The sequence below is a fragment of the Eublepharis macularius genome, chromosome 16 (assembly GCF_028583425.1).
Source record: "Eublepharis macularius isolate TG4126 chromosome 16, MPM_Emac_v1.0, whole genome shotgun sequence".
NCBI lineage: Eukaryota > Metazoa > Chordata > Lepidosauria > Squamata > Eublepharidae > Eublepharis > Eublepharis macularius.
Window position 1 is genome coordinate 18,483,805 of NC_072805.1, and position 15,479 is coordinate 18,499,283.

The following is a 15,479-nucleotide window of genomic DNA, read 5'->3' on the forward strand; positions in this document are numbered from 1 at the left end:
GGATCCCAAGGGTGGTTCTCTAATGTGCACTCTCCATACAGGTTTGGCTATGAGGCAGATCTGAACATCAGCCTTCTGTCCCAGTGGTTTAAGCCTGCCCTGCTGCCTGTGGAAGCCCAGGCAAGTCCCATAAGAAGGCACCAGTTCTGTGAGGAGTCCGTGTGTGTGCCAGGAGTTGCCTTGACTCGCCCTATTGTGTGTTTGTCCTCCATCCAGCAGCTGCAGCTGCCTGACCTTGAAGTGGATTTGGAGAGAGCGAGCCTGGCAGAGCAGTTGATCATTCAGAAAGAGCCGTTCCAGGTTGGCATGGAGCCAGGGCTGGTCTGTCGGGTTCCTGCTCCCGCTTCTTGGTCGCTGTTGAGCTGGTTGCTTTTTCCTGCCTTTGGCAGGTAGGCTGAAGGGCATCCTAGAGGCACAGGAACAGAGAACCGGCTACCAAAAACGGGGAGCAAAAAGCGTTGCCCAGGCTGGGATGGATTCTGGGCCCAGGAAAGCTGTGTGTCTTTCCATTGGCTTTAATGATCTCTGTCGCTTACACAAGTTGAAAGAGTAACATCTTTCCTTTCAAGGATGAGACTGTGGAACTTCGAGCTGGGAGGAGAGGCTGTGGCTCAGTGGCAGAACATCTGCTCGGCATGCAGAAGGTCCCAGGTTCAAACCTCAGTAGTACCTCAAAAGGTCCAGAAAGTAGGTGATGCGAAACATCTCTGCCTGAGACCCTGGAGAGCCCCTGCCAGCCAGAGTAGACCATACTGCCTGGATTTGCCTGGATTTGTTCTCCCAGGATTTCAGATTGTGAATTATTGGCTTTATTTATTGCATTCATCGTATTTATAATATTTATTACTCTTACTGAGCACTTTCAGCACATTGCACTTTAAAAATATATTTGCAAATAATTATAAAAATAAATAGAACAATATATTCTATAGTGATATTGTTTCAGCCCTCTGGAAGGTGGTTGCCTTTTCCCTTTACTGGATTTGTTCTTCTGCAGACATTGTAATATGTCTGCTTTGTTTGTGCTGTCTTGGAGCGCCCAGTTCCAGAAGCCGGATGGATGAATGGAGGCAGGATTCTGTTTTGTGATGGTGTGGAACTAGGCACCTTTTGATCCCTTGCAGCTTTGGGCCTGCTGCATCAGAGTAGTGCCGTAAGATTCTGGGAAATGTCACGCTAAAAATATTGCCCCCCCCCCTTCCCAGTGATCATTTGGACTATTAATTGTACAGTGAGGTTAGCTGCAAAACTTCTTCTGCTGTGGCTGTATTGTGAAGACTTGTAAGTGACTTGTAAGCACTGTGGGAAGCTGTATTCAAATCCAGACCCAAGACAGCTGTGGAGCCAGGGTACGGAGACAGTGAAGAGCCAGTCCTTGCTGGCAGCTGCTGGAGATCTCCTCTGGCATTGCCTGGCATCATTGTGGGCACACCAGGGCAACTTGCTTTCTTATTTAAAGGAGGGGAGCGGACCTGATTGTTTAGTGAGTGAGGAGTCAGGGTCCCCTTGGCTAGCAGGAGATAAATAAATTGGCTTAATCTGCATTGTTAGTTTAAGTAGCAAGTTTGTTTGTTTGTTTGTTTGTGTGAAGCCACTCGATTTAAGTTGACCTTGCATTCCAGTTTAAGGCTCTTTGTTGCGTGTGAGTATGTGCACATGCATGTCTACAGGAGCATAAGCAAATGCACGCGCGCACCCAGAGGACACATGGCTCAGGGTTTAACTTGCAAAGCAAGGCTTCTGTGCTCTTGAATAGCTTCGCATGTACGTTGGCTGGGCTTTTTCTCTGCAGTTCTCAGCAGCTGGGAAGGCTGCTCCCCAGCCACAGAATCTCTCGCCTTCCTCCTCGTGGGGAGGGGCCATCCACAAGGGAAGGAGCACTGATTGTGCTTTCGTCTCTGAGCCCCTCATTTGCCGGATCCCGAAATAGAACATGATGTCATTCCAGGCCCTCCCTAGAGACCCAGCTCCTGCTACAAGGTGCCCCTGAGTTTCCTCCAGCCCGTCGCTGGCCACTTGCGAGTGTGCAGTGCCCTCTGCTGGATTAAGGGTTAACTGCAGCCCATGTGCTGCTGTGGCCTTGAAAAGGAGCATTTTAAAGAAAGGACTGTCCTCTCAATGTTGTGTTCTCAGTTGTAGCCACTCTGGTTTGGGGAAGACTGATCAGCAACAGTGGATCATAAAAAAGCGAGGAGACCAATTTGAAACCCCAGCTCTGCTGTGAAGCTCCCTGGATGACCTTGGCCCAAGTGATTCTCTCCCGGTCTCATTTATTTCACAGGGTCGTTAGCCCTGTTGAGTCATTACAGTTTCGAGGATCTGACCGCATGTATGGGGAGAGAACAGTATGTGCCCTCCTCTTGATTAGGGCTGGTCACCATTTTGCATGAAGAGGGTAAAATGCATATTTCTGAGCTTCTGAAATATGACGGGAAACCCGGATTCCAAACACGTGATTGGGAACCCAGATTTTTGGGGTTCCATGTTTGCACGTACTGAAGCTGGAAGATAGGTGCCTTGCCTGTTCGGAGTCTCGCAGGTAGCATGTGATCTTGTTACACTTCTTACACGGAGCACTTAAATCATAATGGGCTGTTGTGATAGAATGGGGAAGATTCTTGTAAGCTAGTCGGAGCCCCTTGGAAGAAGATTGGGGCATGATGGGAAACAACACGTCGTGGCAACAATTCAGCATAGGGCCTACTCAGCTGTGTCGTGGTACACACTTGGACTTCTGGATCATATTTTTCTGGTTAGATCCTTTATCACTACGGAATGTGTATTCACTAGGAACTGAGAAGGCAAAAGGTCCTTCTGCAGCCATGACCTCTTTCACCAGTAATACAGCTGTCCCATCCCACTCCCTTTTGTCTTCTTACCTTTCCTGCCCCCCATGCAACGGAACAGCCTTAGGGGGGAGCAGCTTGTGTACTTTCCAGCCTTCTCTCCCCCTGCCCCTTCTTAGCCCCCACCCATGAAGTCCAACACAGTGGGTGGGGGGCTCCCCACCAGAGAGGAGGGGGCTAGAAAGAGAGGAGGAAGATGAGGGAATGACTGAAGCGAAAGTGGGGAGTGGGGCACTCAGTGCAGATGTAGTGGCACTTAGCCTCCGCTTCTAACTGATGTTCCGCCACAGCAACAAGAAGGGGTAACCAGAGAGGTTGGAACAGAAAAAGTGAATGAAATATAACTGCAAACCTAATACAAATGAATAAAACATTTAATCAAATAAATTAAAGTGCAAAAGTGTGATTCAAAACACGGTTCAACATATAAGTACCATGGGTGTGGTGCTTATATATAATTTGATTAAATTATATTTGATTAATTTGATTAAATTGTATACCAGTGTTTTATTCATTTGCAGTTATATTGAATATACTTTTCCTGTTCCAACCTCTCTGGTTACCCTTCTTTTGCAGGGCTACGGTTTTTCCCCTTTTTTGTCGTTCCTGCCACAGCAACAGGTCAAGGACTAACTTGTTTATTTAGATATTTGACCCAGGGAGTCCCATAGTTCCAGGCAGTGCAGTTTGTGTTCCCCACCCAGTTTTGCTACCTTGGGGGGCCCTGAATATGATGGAAAAGCAGCATAGAAATGTTTTAAATAAACAGTAAAGAGTTTTTTACTATTTTACAACTATAGATTAAGATGGCTAACTCCTCTGGATCTTTAAGTAAACAATGTTACATAAATTTAACATTAAATAAATGTGTTTCTTTCTTCGGTATAGGTGATTGTCCCAACACGTGTCGGGCAGGTCTATGTCTACGACTCCCCCAAAGGAGAGCAGGATGAATATGATGTTCCTCGCCACCTCCAAGAAATCTATGATGTGCCACCAACACGGGGCCTGCTGGCAAACCAGGGCAGTCAAGAGGTGAGTACGCCCTCCTCCCTGTGTGGGCACAGAGCTCGGGGAAAGGAGAGCCTTGTGGGTAGAGCAGACTGCACCCCTTCAAAGACCTTGGGGCCATCACAGATGCTCAGTCTTGCCTACCTTGCAGGGGCATTGTGAGAAAATGGAGGAGAGGGCCTTCTAAGCTGCTTTGAGTTCCCAGCTCGGGAGAAAAACGGAAATAGAATCATAAGGTTGGAAGGGAACTCCGGGGTCATCTAGTCCAACCCCCTGCACAATGCAGGAAATCCACAACTACCTCCACTCCACCACACCCCCAGTGACCCCTGTTCCATCCATATAGGATTTCCAGCCCAACTGGCCTGGGGAAAATTACTTCCTGACCTCAAAGCGGCCGATTGGCATTACCAAAGAGGCCACGAATATAAATAAAGAAATGCACGCATGCAAATGCAAAGTGTGGGAGGGGGGTGGGAGTGGCAGAATGGGGGTGGCTCAGATCCCAACTGGCTAGGCCAGATCCCAGCAAGGAGTTCTCTTTCCATTTTGAATGCTCCTCCACAATTTTTAAAAAGCTACAGCATCCTCTGTGGGGCTAAGAATCTCCAGTCCAGACTGTTTCCTGCTGTGCTTGGTTTCTGTTCGCACAGAGCCCCCATCCCTTTTGGGGGGCATGGAATAGCATTCCACACCTAGCTGCCACCTGGAATGGTGCTTTAATGATGAATAAAATGTTTCATGCAATGTCTGACAGTAGCAAAAGAAGTTATCTGGCCAGTCTTCTGAGAAGGCACACCTGCCATGAAGGTGCTGCTACCAAAAAGCCAGTTTTCTTGCCGTGCTGACTCTTGCCTCACTAGCCTCCACAGCACTTGAAATGGGGCCTCCATTGCAGGGCTCGTGCTCAGCAAAAACAAACATCCAGACGTCTTTCTCTTTCTTCTGCCAGGTATATGACACACCCACCTTGGCGGCAAAGGGCCTCAACCACCGGGAGCTGGCTCATTCCCAGGAGATTTACGACGTGCCACCCAGTGTGGAAAAGGGCTTGCAGGTGGTGAGTGACAGGCATAAGGTTTCCATTAGCTCAGGTGGCAAGTAGTTTAATTGGAGGTCAGAGAATTCCTGGGTAAGGCTTCCTAAATGTGCTCAGGGGACACGTAATTGCCGTTCTGCACAGAAAGAAAACGCTAATGTTAAAAGCCAGCAAGAATGTAGTTTTCTGCAGACGTTACGCCGACATTCCATTCACGCAGAAGGGGAAGCCTGCCAGCCGTGTGTTTCAGAACCATAATTCGCTCATCATGTGAATAGGATAACATGGATTGTCCATGCAGGTACAGCTTCCATTCATGTGAACCAGACCCCTGATTTTTCCAATATGTGCAGCTGGCAGGCTTCTGTTTCGCATCTCAGGTTAGCGTGCATTCTGTATCGTCGCAGTTTTGCGTTGTCAGAAGGATTTGAGAATCTGGCCTCTGAACTCATTCTGAAAATGAATTTCTAGCTCTTAAAGGCTTCACAGATAAGTGTAAAGTCCAACAGTAGTCAGGTGTTCGTCTCTCAGCCAGTGGTCTAATGGCTCTGAACGCAGAGCTGATAACGAACTATCATGATCGATGTATTGTCGAAGGCTTTCACAGCCGGAGAACGATGGTTGTTGTGGGTTTTCCGGGCTGTATTGCCGTGGTCTTGACATTGTAGTTCCTGACATTTCGCCAGCAGCTGTGACTGGCATCTTCAGAGGTGTAGCACCAAAAGACATTCCATACCCTGGGAAACTCTTCCAGGATGACTCAGCCCAACCTCACCTTCCTGAGTAGATATAAATTACCTGCCAACATCTTTTCCACACTGTGACACTGAGAGATCTCTGTCTTTTGGTGCTACACCTCTGAAGATGCCAGCCACAGCTGCAGGCGAAACATCAGGAACTACAATGCCAAGACCACGGCAATACAGCCCGGAAAACCCACAACAACCATTATCATGATCGATATTAATTGATCCTCTGTGAATTTGTCAAATTCTCCCTTTGAAAACTACTTAAAAGACTAGCATGTAAGACTATAGAACTTCTGTGGGCTGGCCAAAGCAGAATAAATTAGGCAAATACGTGGAAATATTCTTCTGCATTCTAATATCGAGTTCTAAGAATCTGGCTGTTCTTTGCATAATGTTTGGTTCACGTAGCCGCAGCCAGCTAGCGAGGCTTGGCAAACCTTGGGGCTTCCCTGATGTGCCGTCTGAAAACCAGCCGTCCATAAGAAGGTGGATAGGTGGTCTCCTGAGTTTCAAAGCAGCTTTTCAGCTTCCACCATGTTATCGTAGAATCACAGGCTTGGAAGGGACCTCCAACTCATCTAGTCCATGTCCATGAGTATAAGCTAGAGATCTTCAGGTAGTCAGGGGAGGATATGGAACGCCATAGGCTCAGTGCTGTCTTTGATATGTCCCTGCAGGTGTATGACATCCCCCCGTCAGTCAGCAAGGACGTCCCCGATGGCCCGGCGCGGGAGGAGACGTACGATGTGCCCCCTGTCTTCTGCAAGTCCAAGCCCTTTGATCCAACTCGGCATCCGCTTATCCTGGCTCAGCCTGTGGCGCCGTTGGCAGACTCTTACTTGCCTGAAGATGTCTATGATGTGCCGCCGGCTGCCAACAAGGGTGTGCCCGAGGCCCAGGAGATCTACGACGTTCCACCCGGCTTGAGAAAGCTGGCGAGCCAGGAGGTCTACGATGTCCCGCGAGAGCTGCCTGTTGGCAGCAAGGATGGGGAAGGTGACTACATCTATGACGTGCCGCCCCAGGTGGACAGGGAGGGCAAGACAAGCGACGGCAAGCGCCTCTCGGCCTCCAGTACAGGCAGCACCCGCAGCAACCTCTCCAGCTCCTCTCTGGACATGGTGCCCGTCAAGGAGGCCCCAGACAAGGAGCTCCACCTCGAACAAGGGGTTGCCATGGAGACGCTGGCCCGGCTCCAGAACAACGTCAGCACTGCCGTCTCCTACCTCATGTCCTTCATCAGCGGCAGTTGGCGCAGCCCCGAGCAGATGGAGGCGCAAGCGGCCCACATTCAGGGGGCGGCCGAGAGTGTCAAGGGGGCACTCAGGGAACTGCTGGAATTTGCCCGCGGCGTGGTGAGCAACGCCGCCCAGGCCTCGGATCGCTCCCTGTACTCCAAGCTCAGCAAGCAGCTGCAGAAAATGGAGGAGGTGTACCAGGCGCTGCTGCGACACAGCCAGGCGTTGGACAGCTGCGGCTGGGCTCCCAGCGCCCTTGTGCCCGGCAAGCCCGGTGCCCCCGACGACTTAGAGCATTTGGTTATGTACTCGCGGGGGGTGCCTGACGACACCAAGCACTTGGCCTCCTTCTTGCACGGCAACGCCTCCCTCCTCTTCAAGCAGACCAAGGTGCCCCCTGCCTCCCTGGGGGATGGCGGTCTCGGCCACGGCACCCCAACTGATAAGGCAAGCAGCATCCAGTCCCGGCCCCTGCCTTCTCCGCCCAAGTTCCTGGCGCAGGACTCGCCTGAAGGGCAATACGAGAACAGCGAGGGCGGCTGGATGGAAGATTATGACTACGTGCACCTGCAGGTGGGGCTGGGGAGGCAGGATGGGGAGGTGTTGCCATATCACGGGAGGGAAAGACAAGGCTGCCCCCGTCCCCTCCGTGGGGAGGCCAGGTCCCCTGGTCTGTCTCTGGTTCCCACTTGCCATTTCACAAGCCAGGCAGTTTGCTATTTGTTTTTGTTTTGTTGCACCCTTATTTTCTCCCCGGGATGGAGACCCATCGTGGCCTCTGAAAACGTTCTTTCCTCTTCCATTTGATCCTCGCTACAAACCACCAAGTGAGGAAGGTTAGGCTGTGAGAGAGTGGTTAGCCCAATGTCACCTGGTGAGCTTCCGTGGCAGATTTGAAGCTGGGTCTCCCAGATCCTCATCTGACACTCTAACCATTACACCATGCTGTCTCCAAACTCCTAAAATGGTGGCGTTTTTGAATGGCCCCAAGAATGCCTCTTATTTAAGATATAGATACTCAGCAGTGAAGAGCTAATGTTCAGCAGTGTGGCTTCAGCTTCTCCATTGTCAACACAAGCCAGTCTCCCCATCTAAGCACTCCAGTTTTTCATTCTTGTCCCCCTCCTGTTCTTGTGGTTGTATTTATGCTTCCACTCCCTTGTTACATAACAGATCAGGGGAGCTCTTCTGAGAGTTTGAGCTTGCCAGAGAGCACCAAAAGGGGTGCCCTGAAACTGCCAAGTCCCTAAGAGGGATCCCTCGGCAGTTTCAGGGCACCCCTTTTGGCGCTCGCTCTTCAGTTCGGGTGGAAGTTGGCCCAGTTGGTGTCAGTAAAGATGGTCTGTTACCATCTGCATTCTTGGACCAATTTGTTGTGCTGGACTGATTGCTTGTACCCATTGGGGCCTGGGGAAATGATCTCTTTAGGATCTGCCAGTACTGGGCTAGACTGGGAGCTTTGGGGCATTTTCTTACAAGAAGTGCATTCAGGTGGGAGAAGCACTTGTCAAGCAACATCTAAATTGGGAGCACCTTGTTTCAGAAGTTGCTTTAGCAATGAAGATGCTAATGTAAGGGGTGGGGTCTCCTTTCTCTCATCTCAGCAGCATTCAAGAGTACTAAATGTCCCTTGATTTGCATTGCATGAGGTACAACTCCCCATAATCCACCCTCAGCTGGGTTAGAAGCTGGGTTCTGTTGTGACCCTTCTGCTATTAGAGATCAAACTTGATTTCATGCTGGAGGCTTCAGTTGCAGCCAGTACTGAGCCCCAGGGTCCACGATTAGAGCTTGGTCCCTTGTGCAGTGGGTCCCTACCTTTGCACACAGCCTCGCTGACTTTGTCTTATCCTTTGAAACTAGGGGAAGGAAGAGTTTGAGAAGACCCAGAAGGAGCTGCTCGAGAGAGGCAATATCATCCGGCAAGGCAAAGGGCAACTGGAACAGCAGCAGGTCAGTAGGACAGACACACAAGGTCCCATAGCTTTGTAGATGGCACTGGGACTGGCCAATCAGTGCTGTGCAAAAGCAGCTTCTGCCCAAAGACAAGATAGGTTTCCCCAGTTGGGAACGTTGTGCGTTTCCACAGCAGTGAGCACAGTTCCACAGACAGCTTGCCTTTCCATCGGTATGAACCAGTTTTTTCCTTAATAAATGAATCAGCTGCAGAATGTGCTCAGTTTTTTAAAAACAATGAGGTACCGCCGGACATCATTTTGGCGATGTGTGCTCACTTAGGAATAAGCCCAGTGCTTTTGGTGAACTTGCACAGAATTGCACAGCAAGCTGGACTTTGAATAATATCCCATCTTGTCCAATTAAACTTTTCTACAGCACGGAACCCAGTGTAGAATCATTCCTGCTATCATCTCCTGTGGCAGGCCTCTTCCCTCTGGTTCTAACCTTGAGCAACCTGCCATAGACACCCTGCTCACCCCAAGGTTCTTTCTCCCTGCAGACTGAGAACGGTGTGTGTGTGTGCACGCGTGCATGCATGCGCACGCGCGCGCACGCGTGCGCCAATAGCTAATCTGTTTTCATGGGCGGTCTGCAGGGGTCATTTCGTAGAGAAAGAGCTGGAGGAACTCATTAGCATAACTCATTAGCATATGACACACCCCCTTGCCATCACCGGAAGTGTGTCATTAGCATAACTGATTTGCATGTGCCACACCTCCTGACATCACCTATCCTGGCTGTTTGGGACCCCATCCTGGCCATTCAGGGCTGAAATTGGGCCCAAAATGGCAAAAAGGGGCTGAAAATGGCCGAAAAGGGGAGCAAAATGGTCAGGATCGAGCCGCTGCTGAGCGGGAGAGTGATCCACCACCCATCAGAGGCCCGATCTGGGCCATTTCAGCCCCAATCCAAGCCGAAACGGGCCCAAAATGGCTGAGAGGTGGGCGGGGCCACCTGTCATGTGACTTCTTTGGGGAACTATCAGAACTGTGTTCCTGCGCATTTCCCCTCAAAATGAGCCCTGGCGGTCTGAGTCATTCCTTCTTCAGGCCTGGTGAGGATCTGTGGCTTGCAGTGAGGCACTCCTATAACTGGACAGCCAAGCCCAGGTCTCAGGTTTGCTCTTGCGGTTGCAAGGACAAGCTTTCCTTCCCTTTAGTCGGATTAGAAGTCTTGAGCAGTCAAAACCCATCTGTTAAGAAGCATCATCTAAACACAACACTAAACCAGTGAAAGAATCCTGCAACAGCAAGAGTAAAATTTGGAGATCTGTCAGATAAAAGGAGTAAAACTAGATTGTGAGACAAGTATGAAAAATTATCAAGATTACTGTGTTAAAAACCTATTTCTAAGGCTAATAAAAAGAGAACACCCCAGCAAAATATGTATTAAAGTACTGATTTTCCCCTGATAACAACCTCAAAGGCGGTCTGGATAAGGAATCTTTCTTACCCTTCTGTTCCTAGCAAGAGTGGGCTGTGCATTCAAACGGGTGAATGAGAAAGCTCTGAAATAATTTGGGGTAATTAGATGAGAAGCATAAGAGGGCAATGATTTTGGTGGCATCCAGTGAAAGCTTTGCATGCAGAAGTTCCTAGGTCCAATCTCTGGCATCTCCAGTAAAAAGAGTCAAGCCCTAGATGATTGGAAAGACCTCGGCCTGAGACTCCGAGAGAACCGTTGCCAGTCAGAGTAGACAAAACTCACTTCGATAGACCAGGGCAAGGTGGCTTCCTGCATTCTTTGTTGCTGCCAAACCAACCTCCTGATTTTTCTTCCCGCAGCTGAAGCAGTTTGAACGGCTGGAACAGGAGGTCACGCGGCCGATCGACAATGACCTCTCCAACTGGACGCCTCCGCAGCACTACGCCCACGTACGTGGGGGCGGCACCGCCCTCTGCCCCTCCGACCGGCAGCTGCTGCTCTTCTACTTGGAGCAGTGCGAGGCCAACCTCACCACGTTGACCAACGCTGTGGACGCCTTCTTCACGGCCATCAGCACCAACCAGCCGCCCAAGATCTTCGTGGCGCACAGCAAGTTCGTCATCCTGAGTGCCCACAAGCTGGTCTTCATCGGGGACACTCTGTCACGGCAGGCCAAGGCCCAGGAAGTGCGGCACAAGGTCACCCACTACAGCAACCTGCTTTGCGACATGCTCAAGGAGATTGTGGCAACCACCAAGACTGCTGCCCTGCAGTACCCATCCCCTGCGGCTGCCAAGGACATGGTAGAGCGGGTTCACGAGCTCGCTAACAGCACGCAGCAGTTCCGGATGGTCCTGGGGCAGCTTGCAGCTATGTGAAGAAGCCCTTTCTCCTGTCGAAGAGGAAGCCCGCTTGCAAGCCATTCCCTGTAAATACCATACCGGACAATTGCCTGCTGCAGAATCGAACTTAGGCAGAGGGGTGGCTTGGTTGGCTGGCTGGCTGCTCCCTCTCCCTCCCTTCCCCAAATTGTTCTGTAGACACAGACTTCCACGCCAGCAGGTTCCAGAGAGTCTGATGCAGGCCTAACCCTGTTCTGCTGACAAAGAGTAACGTTTATAAGTCCTGACGGCAGGCAGGGCAGGTCACAGAAGGCAAATAATTATTTTTTTCCCTGTCTGATTCTGAAATTGTTTGGTTAATGGGCACTATTTAAATCAAATAAAGAGACATAGAATCCAAGCAATTAGAGGGGTGAGGGAGAAGGATTTTGCGTGTGTTTTTTTATTACCACGTGTGGTCAAGGAAGCCTGTGTAGCCTAGATGCGCCTCTGTGTGAATGTGGCCCCAATTTGGTATAAAGTCACACTGGGGTAACCTGATTGTAAGGAAGAAAGTCCCCTTCCACTGCAGTTCACTCCTGTGCTGATGTTGGCTTTGGGTTCCACACCCAGCCCAGTCTTGGGAATGATACACTCATACAGCAATAAAGTGATTAAGAGCAAAGGGGTGAAACTCCTGTACTAGTTAGGAAAGAATACTGAGAATCTGGATGCTGTGAAATCAGAAGTGGTTTATTGAGTGGAATCATATAGAAAATTCTGACCCATGCCATAATGTGTGGATTAATAAACCTGCAGAATGGCACTACGGACAAATGGGGGGGAGGGCGTTTCTCTATAAACTAGAAGGAAGTCCCACGTTTGCAAAACAATCTGAAATCTAAAAACAAAATAAAACAGCAGGGGATTAAAATGCTCCAAAATAATAGAAACAACGTCTGTGGCTTTAAAAAGAGAATGCTGACTGAGCTCTCTCTCACCATTTTGGAGGTTGCTCGGCAACCCAACAATATTGCTGAGTCTTCCAAGCCTTGGTTTTTATAAAGCAAAGCCACGGGGGTGGGACACACTTGGAGGCCAAAACAACCCTGGAAAGGGTTATGTTCTCTTCCCCTGCCATGTCCCATAACGGAGGAGGACTCATCAGGGACAGGTTTGGTGGCAACCACTGTCGACTCACTACCTGCACAACTTGGCCTGGCCCGGCAGCCACCACATGTTGACCAGCCTTTTTCCAGGGAAAACGTGTATTGCTTGGTGAGAGGTTGGAGCTCAGAAAGGTAAAGCAAGGGGGCAAAGCAGAAGTAATAGACTCCTAGCAAAGGTCCAGCTCCTAGAGTCCCATATTCCCGGGACATCAGCAGCCTCCAAAGATAAAATCCAAAGACAGAAGGTGAGATGCTCATGATGTCACAGCACACAGGGTATTAGACCACTGTTCAAACGGGTGGTTTGGAGCAGATCAGATGTTTGTTTGGGGGTTGAATTCTGACTCCAGTTATAGGGCCAAATGCATGTGAAACCATCTTTGTTGTCCTGGATTGGGGATTGGGGGAGGGCAGAGGGCAGGTGGGTCACCATGTTGGTTTAAGACAAAAAGGAGGGAGTCCTGGGAATATTTCCAAATAAGGAAAGATGGGGAGATCTGTGGGATAGAGGGGGTGTTGGAGGCAGGCCTAATTACCTCACTGAACTGGATTTTCAAATGGAAATCCAAACCAGTCCAGATTGGACCAGGCTGGACTAAGAAACTCTTAACAGATCAAAGTGGGGTTACACCCCAAACTGCCTGCTTTCTCTGCTGGCTCTAAGGCTTTGTGTTAGAGATGGTCTGAAACTCGTTGTCTAGGCCTTGTGACTGGCAAAGAGGATCTGGACTTGACAGCAAGATAGAGGAGGTTGAACAATGAGTTTAGGAGGGTGTAGCTGTGTTTAGGATTACACTGTAAACCTACTATGTATCGGGCAGTCAGATTGTCACTGAAGGAGGCTGTTTTCCATATGTTTTTTTCTTGTCGGATCTGGCCCCATACTGCTTTGATTTACCCCGATTTCCATACACATTTTTTGCCTTTAGTTTTCACTTTGAGTTTGGGGGGGGGGGGTTGCCCAAATTTTCCTGGTTCTTTTGAGACCACTTTTACCGCTGTTTTTTTCCTGGAAGCCAATTTCAGTCCATTTTTTCCTCATACGTAATGTTTCTTTCAGTTTTGTTTGTCCCATCCACCTCCAACCCACTTTTCAATGACTGAACATTCTTCATCATCAAACCATTCCTCCTCCCATCTTCCTTTCCCCCCTCCTGACTTTGTTTTCTATCCTTTTTTTAAAAAAATCATTTTCATACTGTTATATTGATCTCATAGTAACAATACATGCCGCAGATTCTCTGATTTCCCAGCCTTCATTTAAAATAAAGTAAGTCTCTAGCCAATTCCATTACGGAGATTTGTCATTTTCCTTCTATATCTCCAAGAGACGAGGTTAGAGACTTTTTTTAAAATGAAAGCTAGGAATTCAGGGAATCTGCTGCATGCATTATTATAATGATAGGTGGATATAATGCTATGAAAATGACAATTTTTAAAAAACAGCAGAAGCCTTGGGGGCCCAGGGGAAGGGATGAGGGGCTAGCCACTTCAGGCAAAAGAAAAGTGTGGTTTGAAAAGCACATCGCTGCTGCTGCGCCAGGATTTGCCTGAACACAGGTCAGGTTGCCCCACCTGTGCTGGCCCCCACCTCCAAGTTCTGGGTCAGCTGCTGTTTACTCCATGGAGGATTCAAACCAATACATATCTATGTATTGTCGAAGGCTTCCACGGCCGGAGAATGATGGTTGTTGTGGGTTTTCCGGGCTGTATTGCCGTGGTCTTGGCATTGTAGTTCCTGATGTTTCGCCAGCAGCTGTGGCTGGCATCTTCAGAGGTGTAGCACCAAAAGACCGAGATCTCTCAGTGTCACACGGAAAACCCACAACAACCAACAATACATATCTCTCATTGTCTTACCTACCTTAGATAAGGCAACAAATTTTGAGTTCTTTTAAGGGTGGCAGGCAAATCTGCTCCCCTCCCCCCTCATCCTGTTACATGGAAATGAATAGACTCTGCTGTGTATGGCTAAAGGAGTAGATGCAAATGAAAAGATGTTTCTGACTCAAAACATCACTCGGTGCAAGGAAAAACCCAGATTTATTTTTAAAATCTATTCTCAAAGTGCAGCAATTGAAGCAAGCAAGAAAGACAGCTTCAAGGCAGCTTCTGACTGTTAGGAAAGGTAGGAATTGGGAAGGAACATCATACAGGCCCCTGTGAGCTTGAAAGTTTGGAAATCAACCCTGTTCGTTGAGAGATTTTTGACAGTGGATGGTGATACGACATGCTGGAAAAGGGGAAAAAAGTCAAAATGACCCTTAATTCCCTGAAACCTTCCTAACATAACAATTGAGTTCCCTCCTACCAACTGCCATAAAATGAGAGCATCACCCCATATCTCTGTGAGACTGAATCCATTTGACAAAATCAAGTTTGTAATGGCAGACATGTCCCAGGACACATTTCCTGCATTAACCAAAAGAGGTGGATGGCGTTTCAGTGAGGCATGAGGAGAAATGTAAAATTCCCAATGCAAAGAGCAGCATGGTTCTTTTCAGAAAAATATAATACAGGAAGTGGCTAAACAGATCTCCCCACTGCCCCGTTTTGTTAAAGGGTAATTGGACGGGGGCCATATTAGTTATCCCTTCTCCCCATGGCGTTTTCTGGATTTCAGTTGCCACAACCAAATAGCAGCTAATATTTCCTGCAGAGGGAAACTTAAAAGATAACGTTGGGATATGTATTTCCCTAATATGGAGAACAGCAGGTTCAATTGCAAGGTGAGTTAAATTGAGGAAACAGCAGCGAAGAGAGTGAATCCCTGTGTACGTGGTCCCATTTTGGTTAGGGGAGGTCCAGAAGTGTGGTGCTAGTTGAGAGCAGAGTTAGTGGTCCAAGCGTGGCTTCTGCTTGTAGCTTTCCCTCGGCCAGTGAGGGATGAGTGCTTGAGAAGAGCAACAGGGGCCTTTGCTCAATTTTGTCACTAGCATATAGCATTTCAAACTGCCTTCATCTTTAGGGGGATAAGGATACACACCTCAGGTGATGCTGAAACTCTTAGGTGAGCCTCCACAGGAATAGTTTCTAGGTATGCTTCTGGAAGCCTTTGTGGACTGACCACAAAGATGGCAGCCATGTGGGATTCTCAGGCCTTTTCCCACAGGCAAAAGCAGGCTTGGGGGGTGGCAGGGTTAATGGCCGGGGTGTGCTGCAGGATAGGTCTGTGTTCAAGTTCAAGACAAGAAGGTAGCATGAAAAGGGCACAAGCATGTC

At 49.0% G+C, this 15,479-nt stretch overlaps 1 protein-coding gene across 1 annotated transcript in view; it reads left to right on the forward strand.

Moving 5' to 3' along the window:
• The window catches only part of BCAR1 (BCAR1 scaffold protein, Cas family member), a 44,807-nt gene extending 33,298 nt beyond the window's left edge, over positions 1-11,509 (forward strand). Inside the window, exons 3-7 of the mRNA XM_055000602.1 lie at positions 3,735-3,881; positions 4,810-4,917; positions 6,323-7,456; positions 8,747-8,836; positions 10,627-11,509. Of these exons, the coding sequence (XP_054856577.1) occupies positions 3,735-3,881; positions 4,810-4,917; positions 6,323-7,456; positions 8,747-8,836; positions 10,627-11,145 (1,998 nt within the window). The 3' untranslated portion in view covers positions 11,146-11,509. The remainder of the gene's footprint in view (positions 1-3,734; positions 3,882-4,809; positions 4,918-6,322; positions 7,457-8,746; positions 8,837-10,626) is intronic.
• Positions 11,510-15,479: the final 3,970 nt, after the last annotated feature.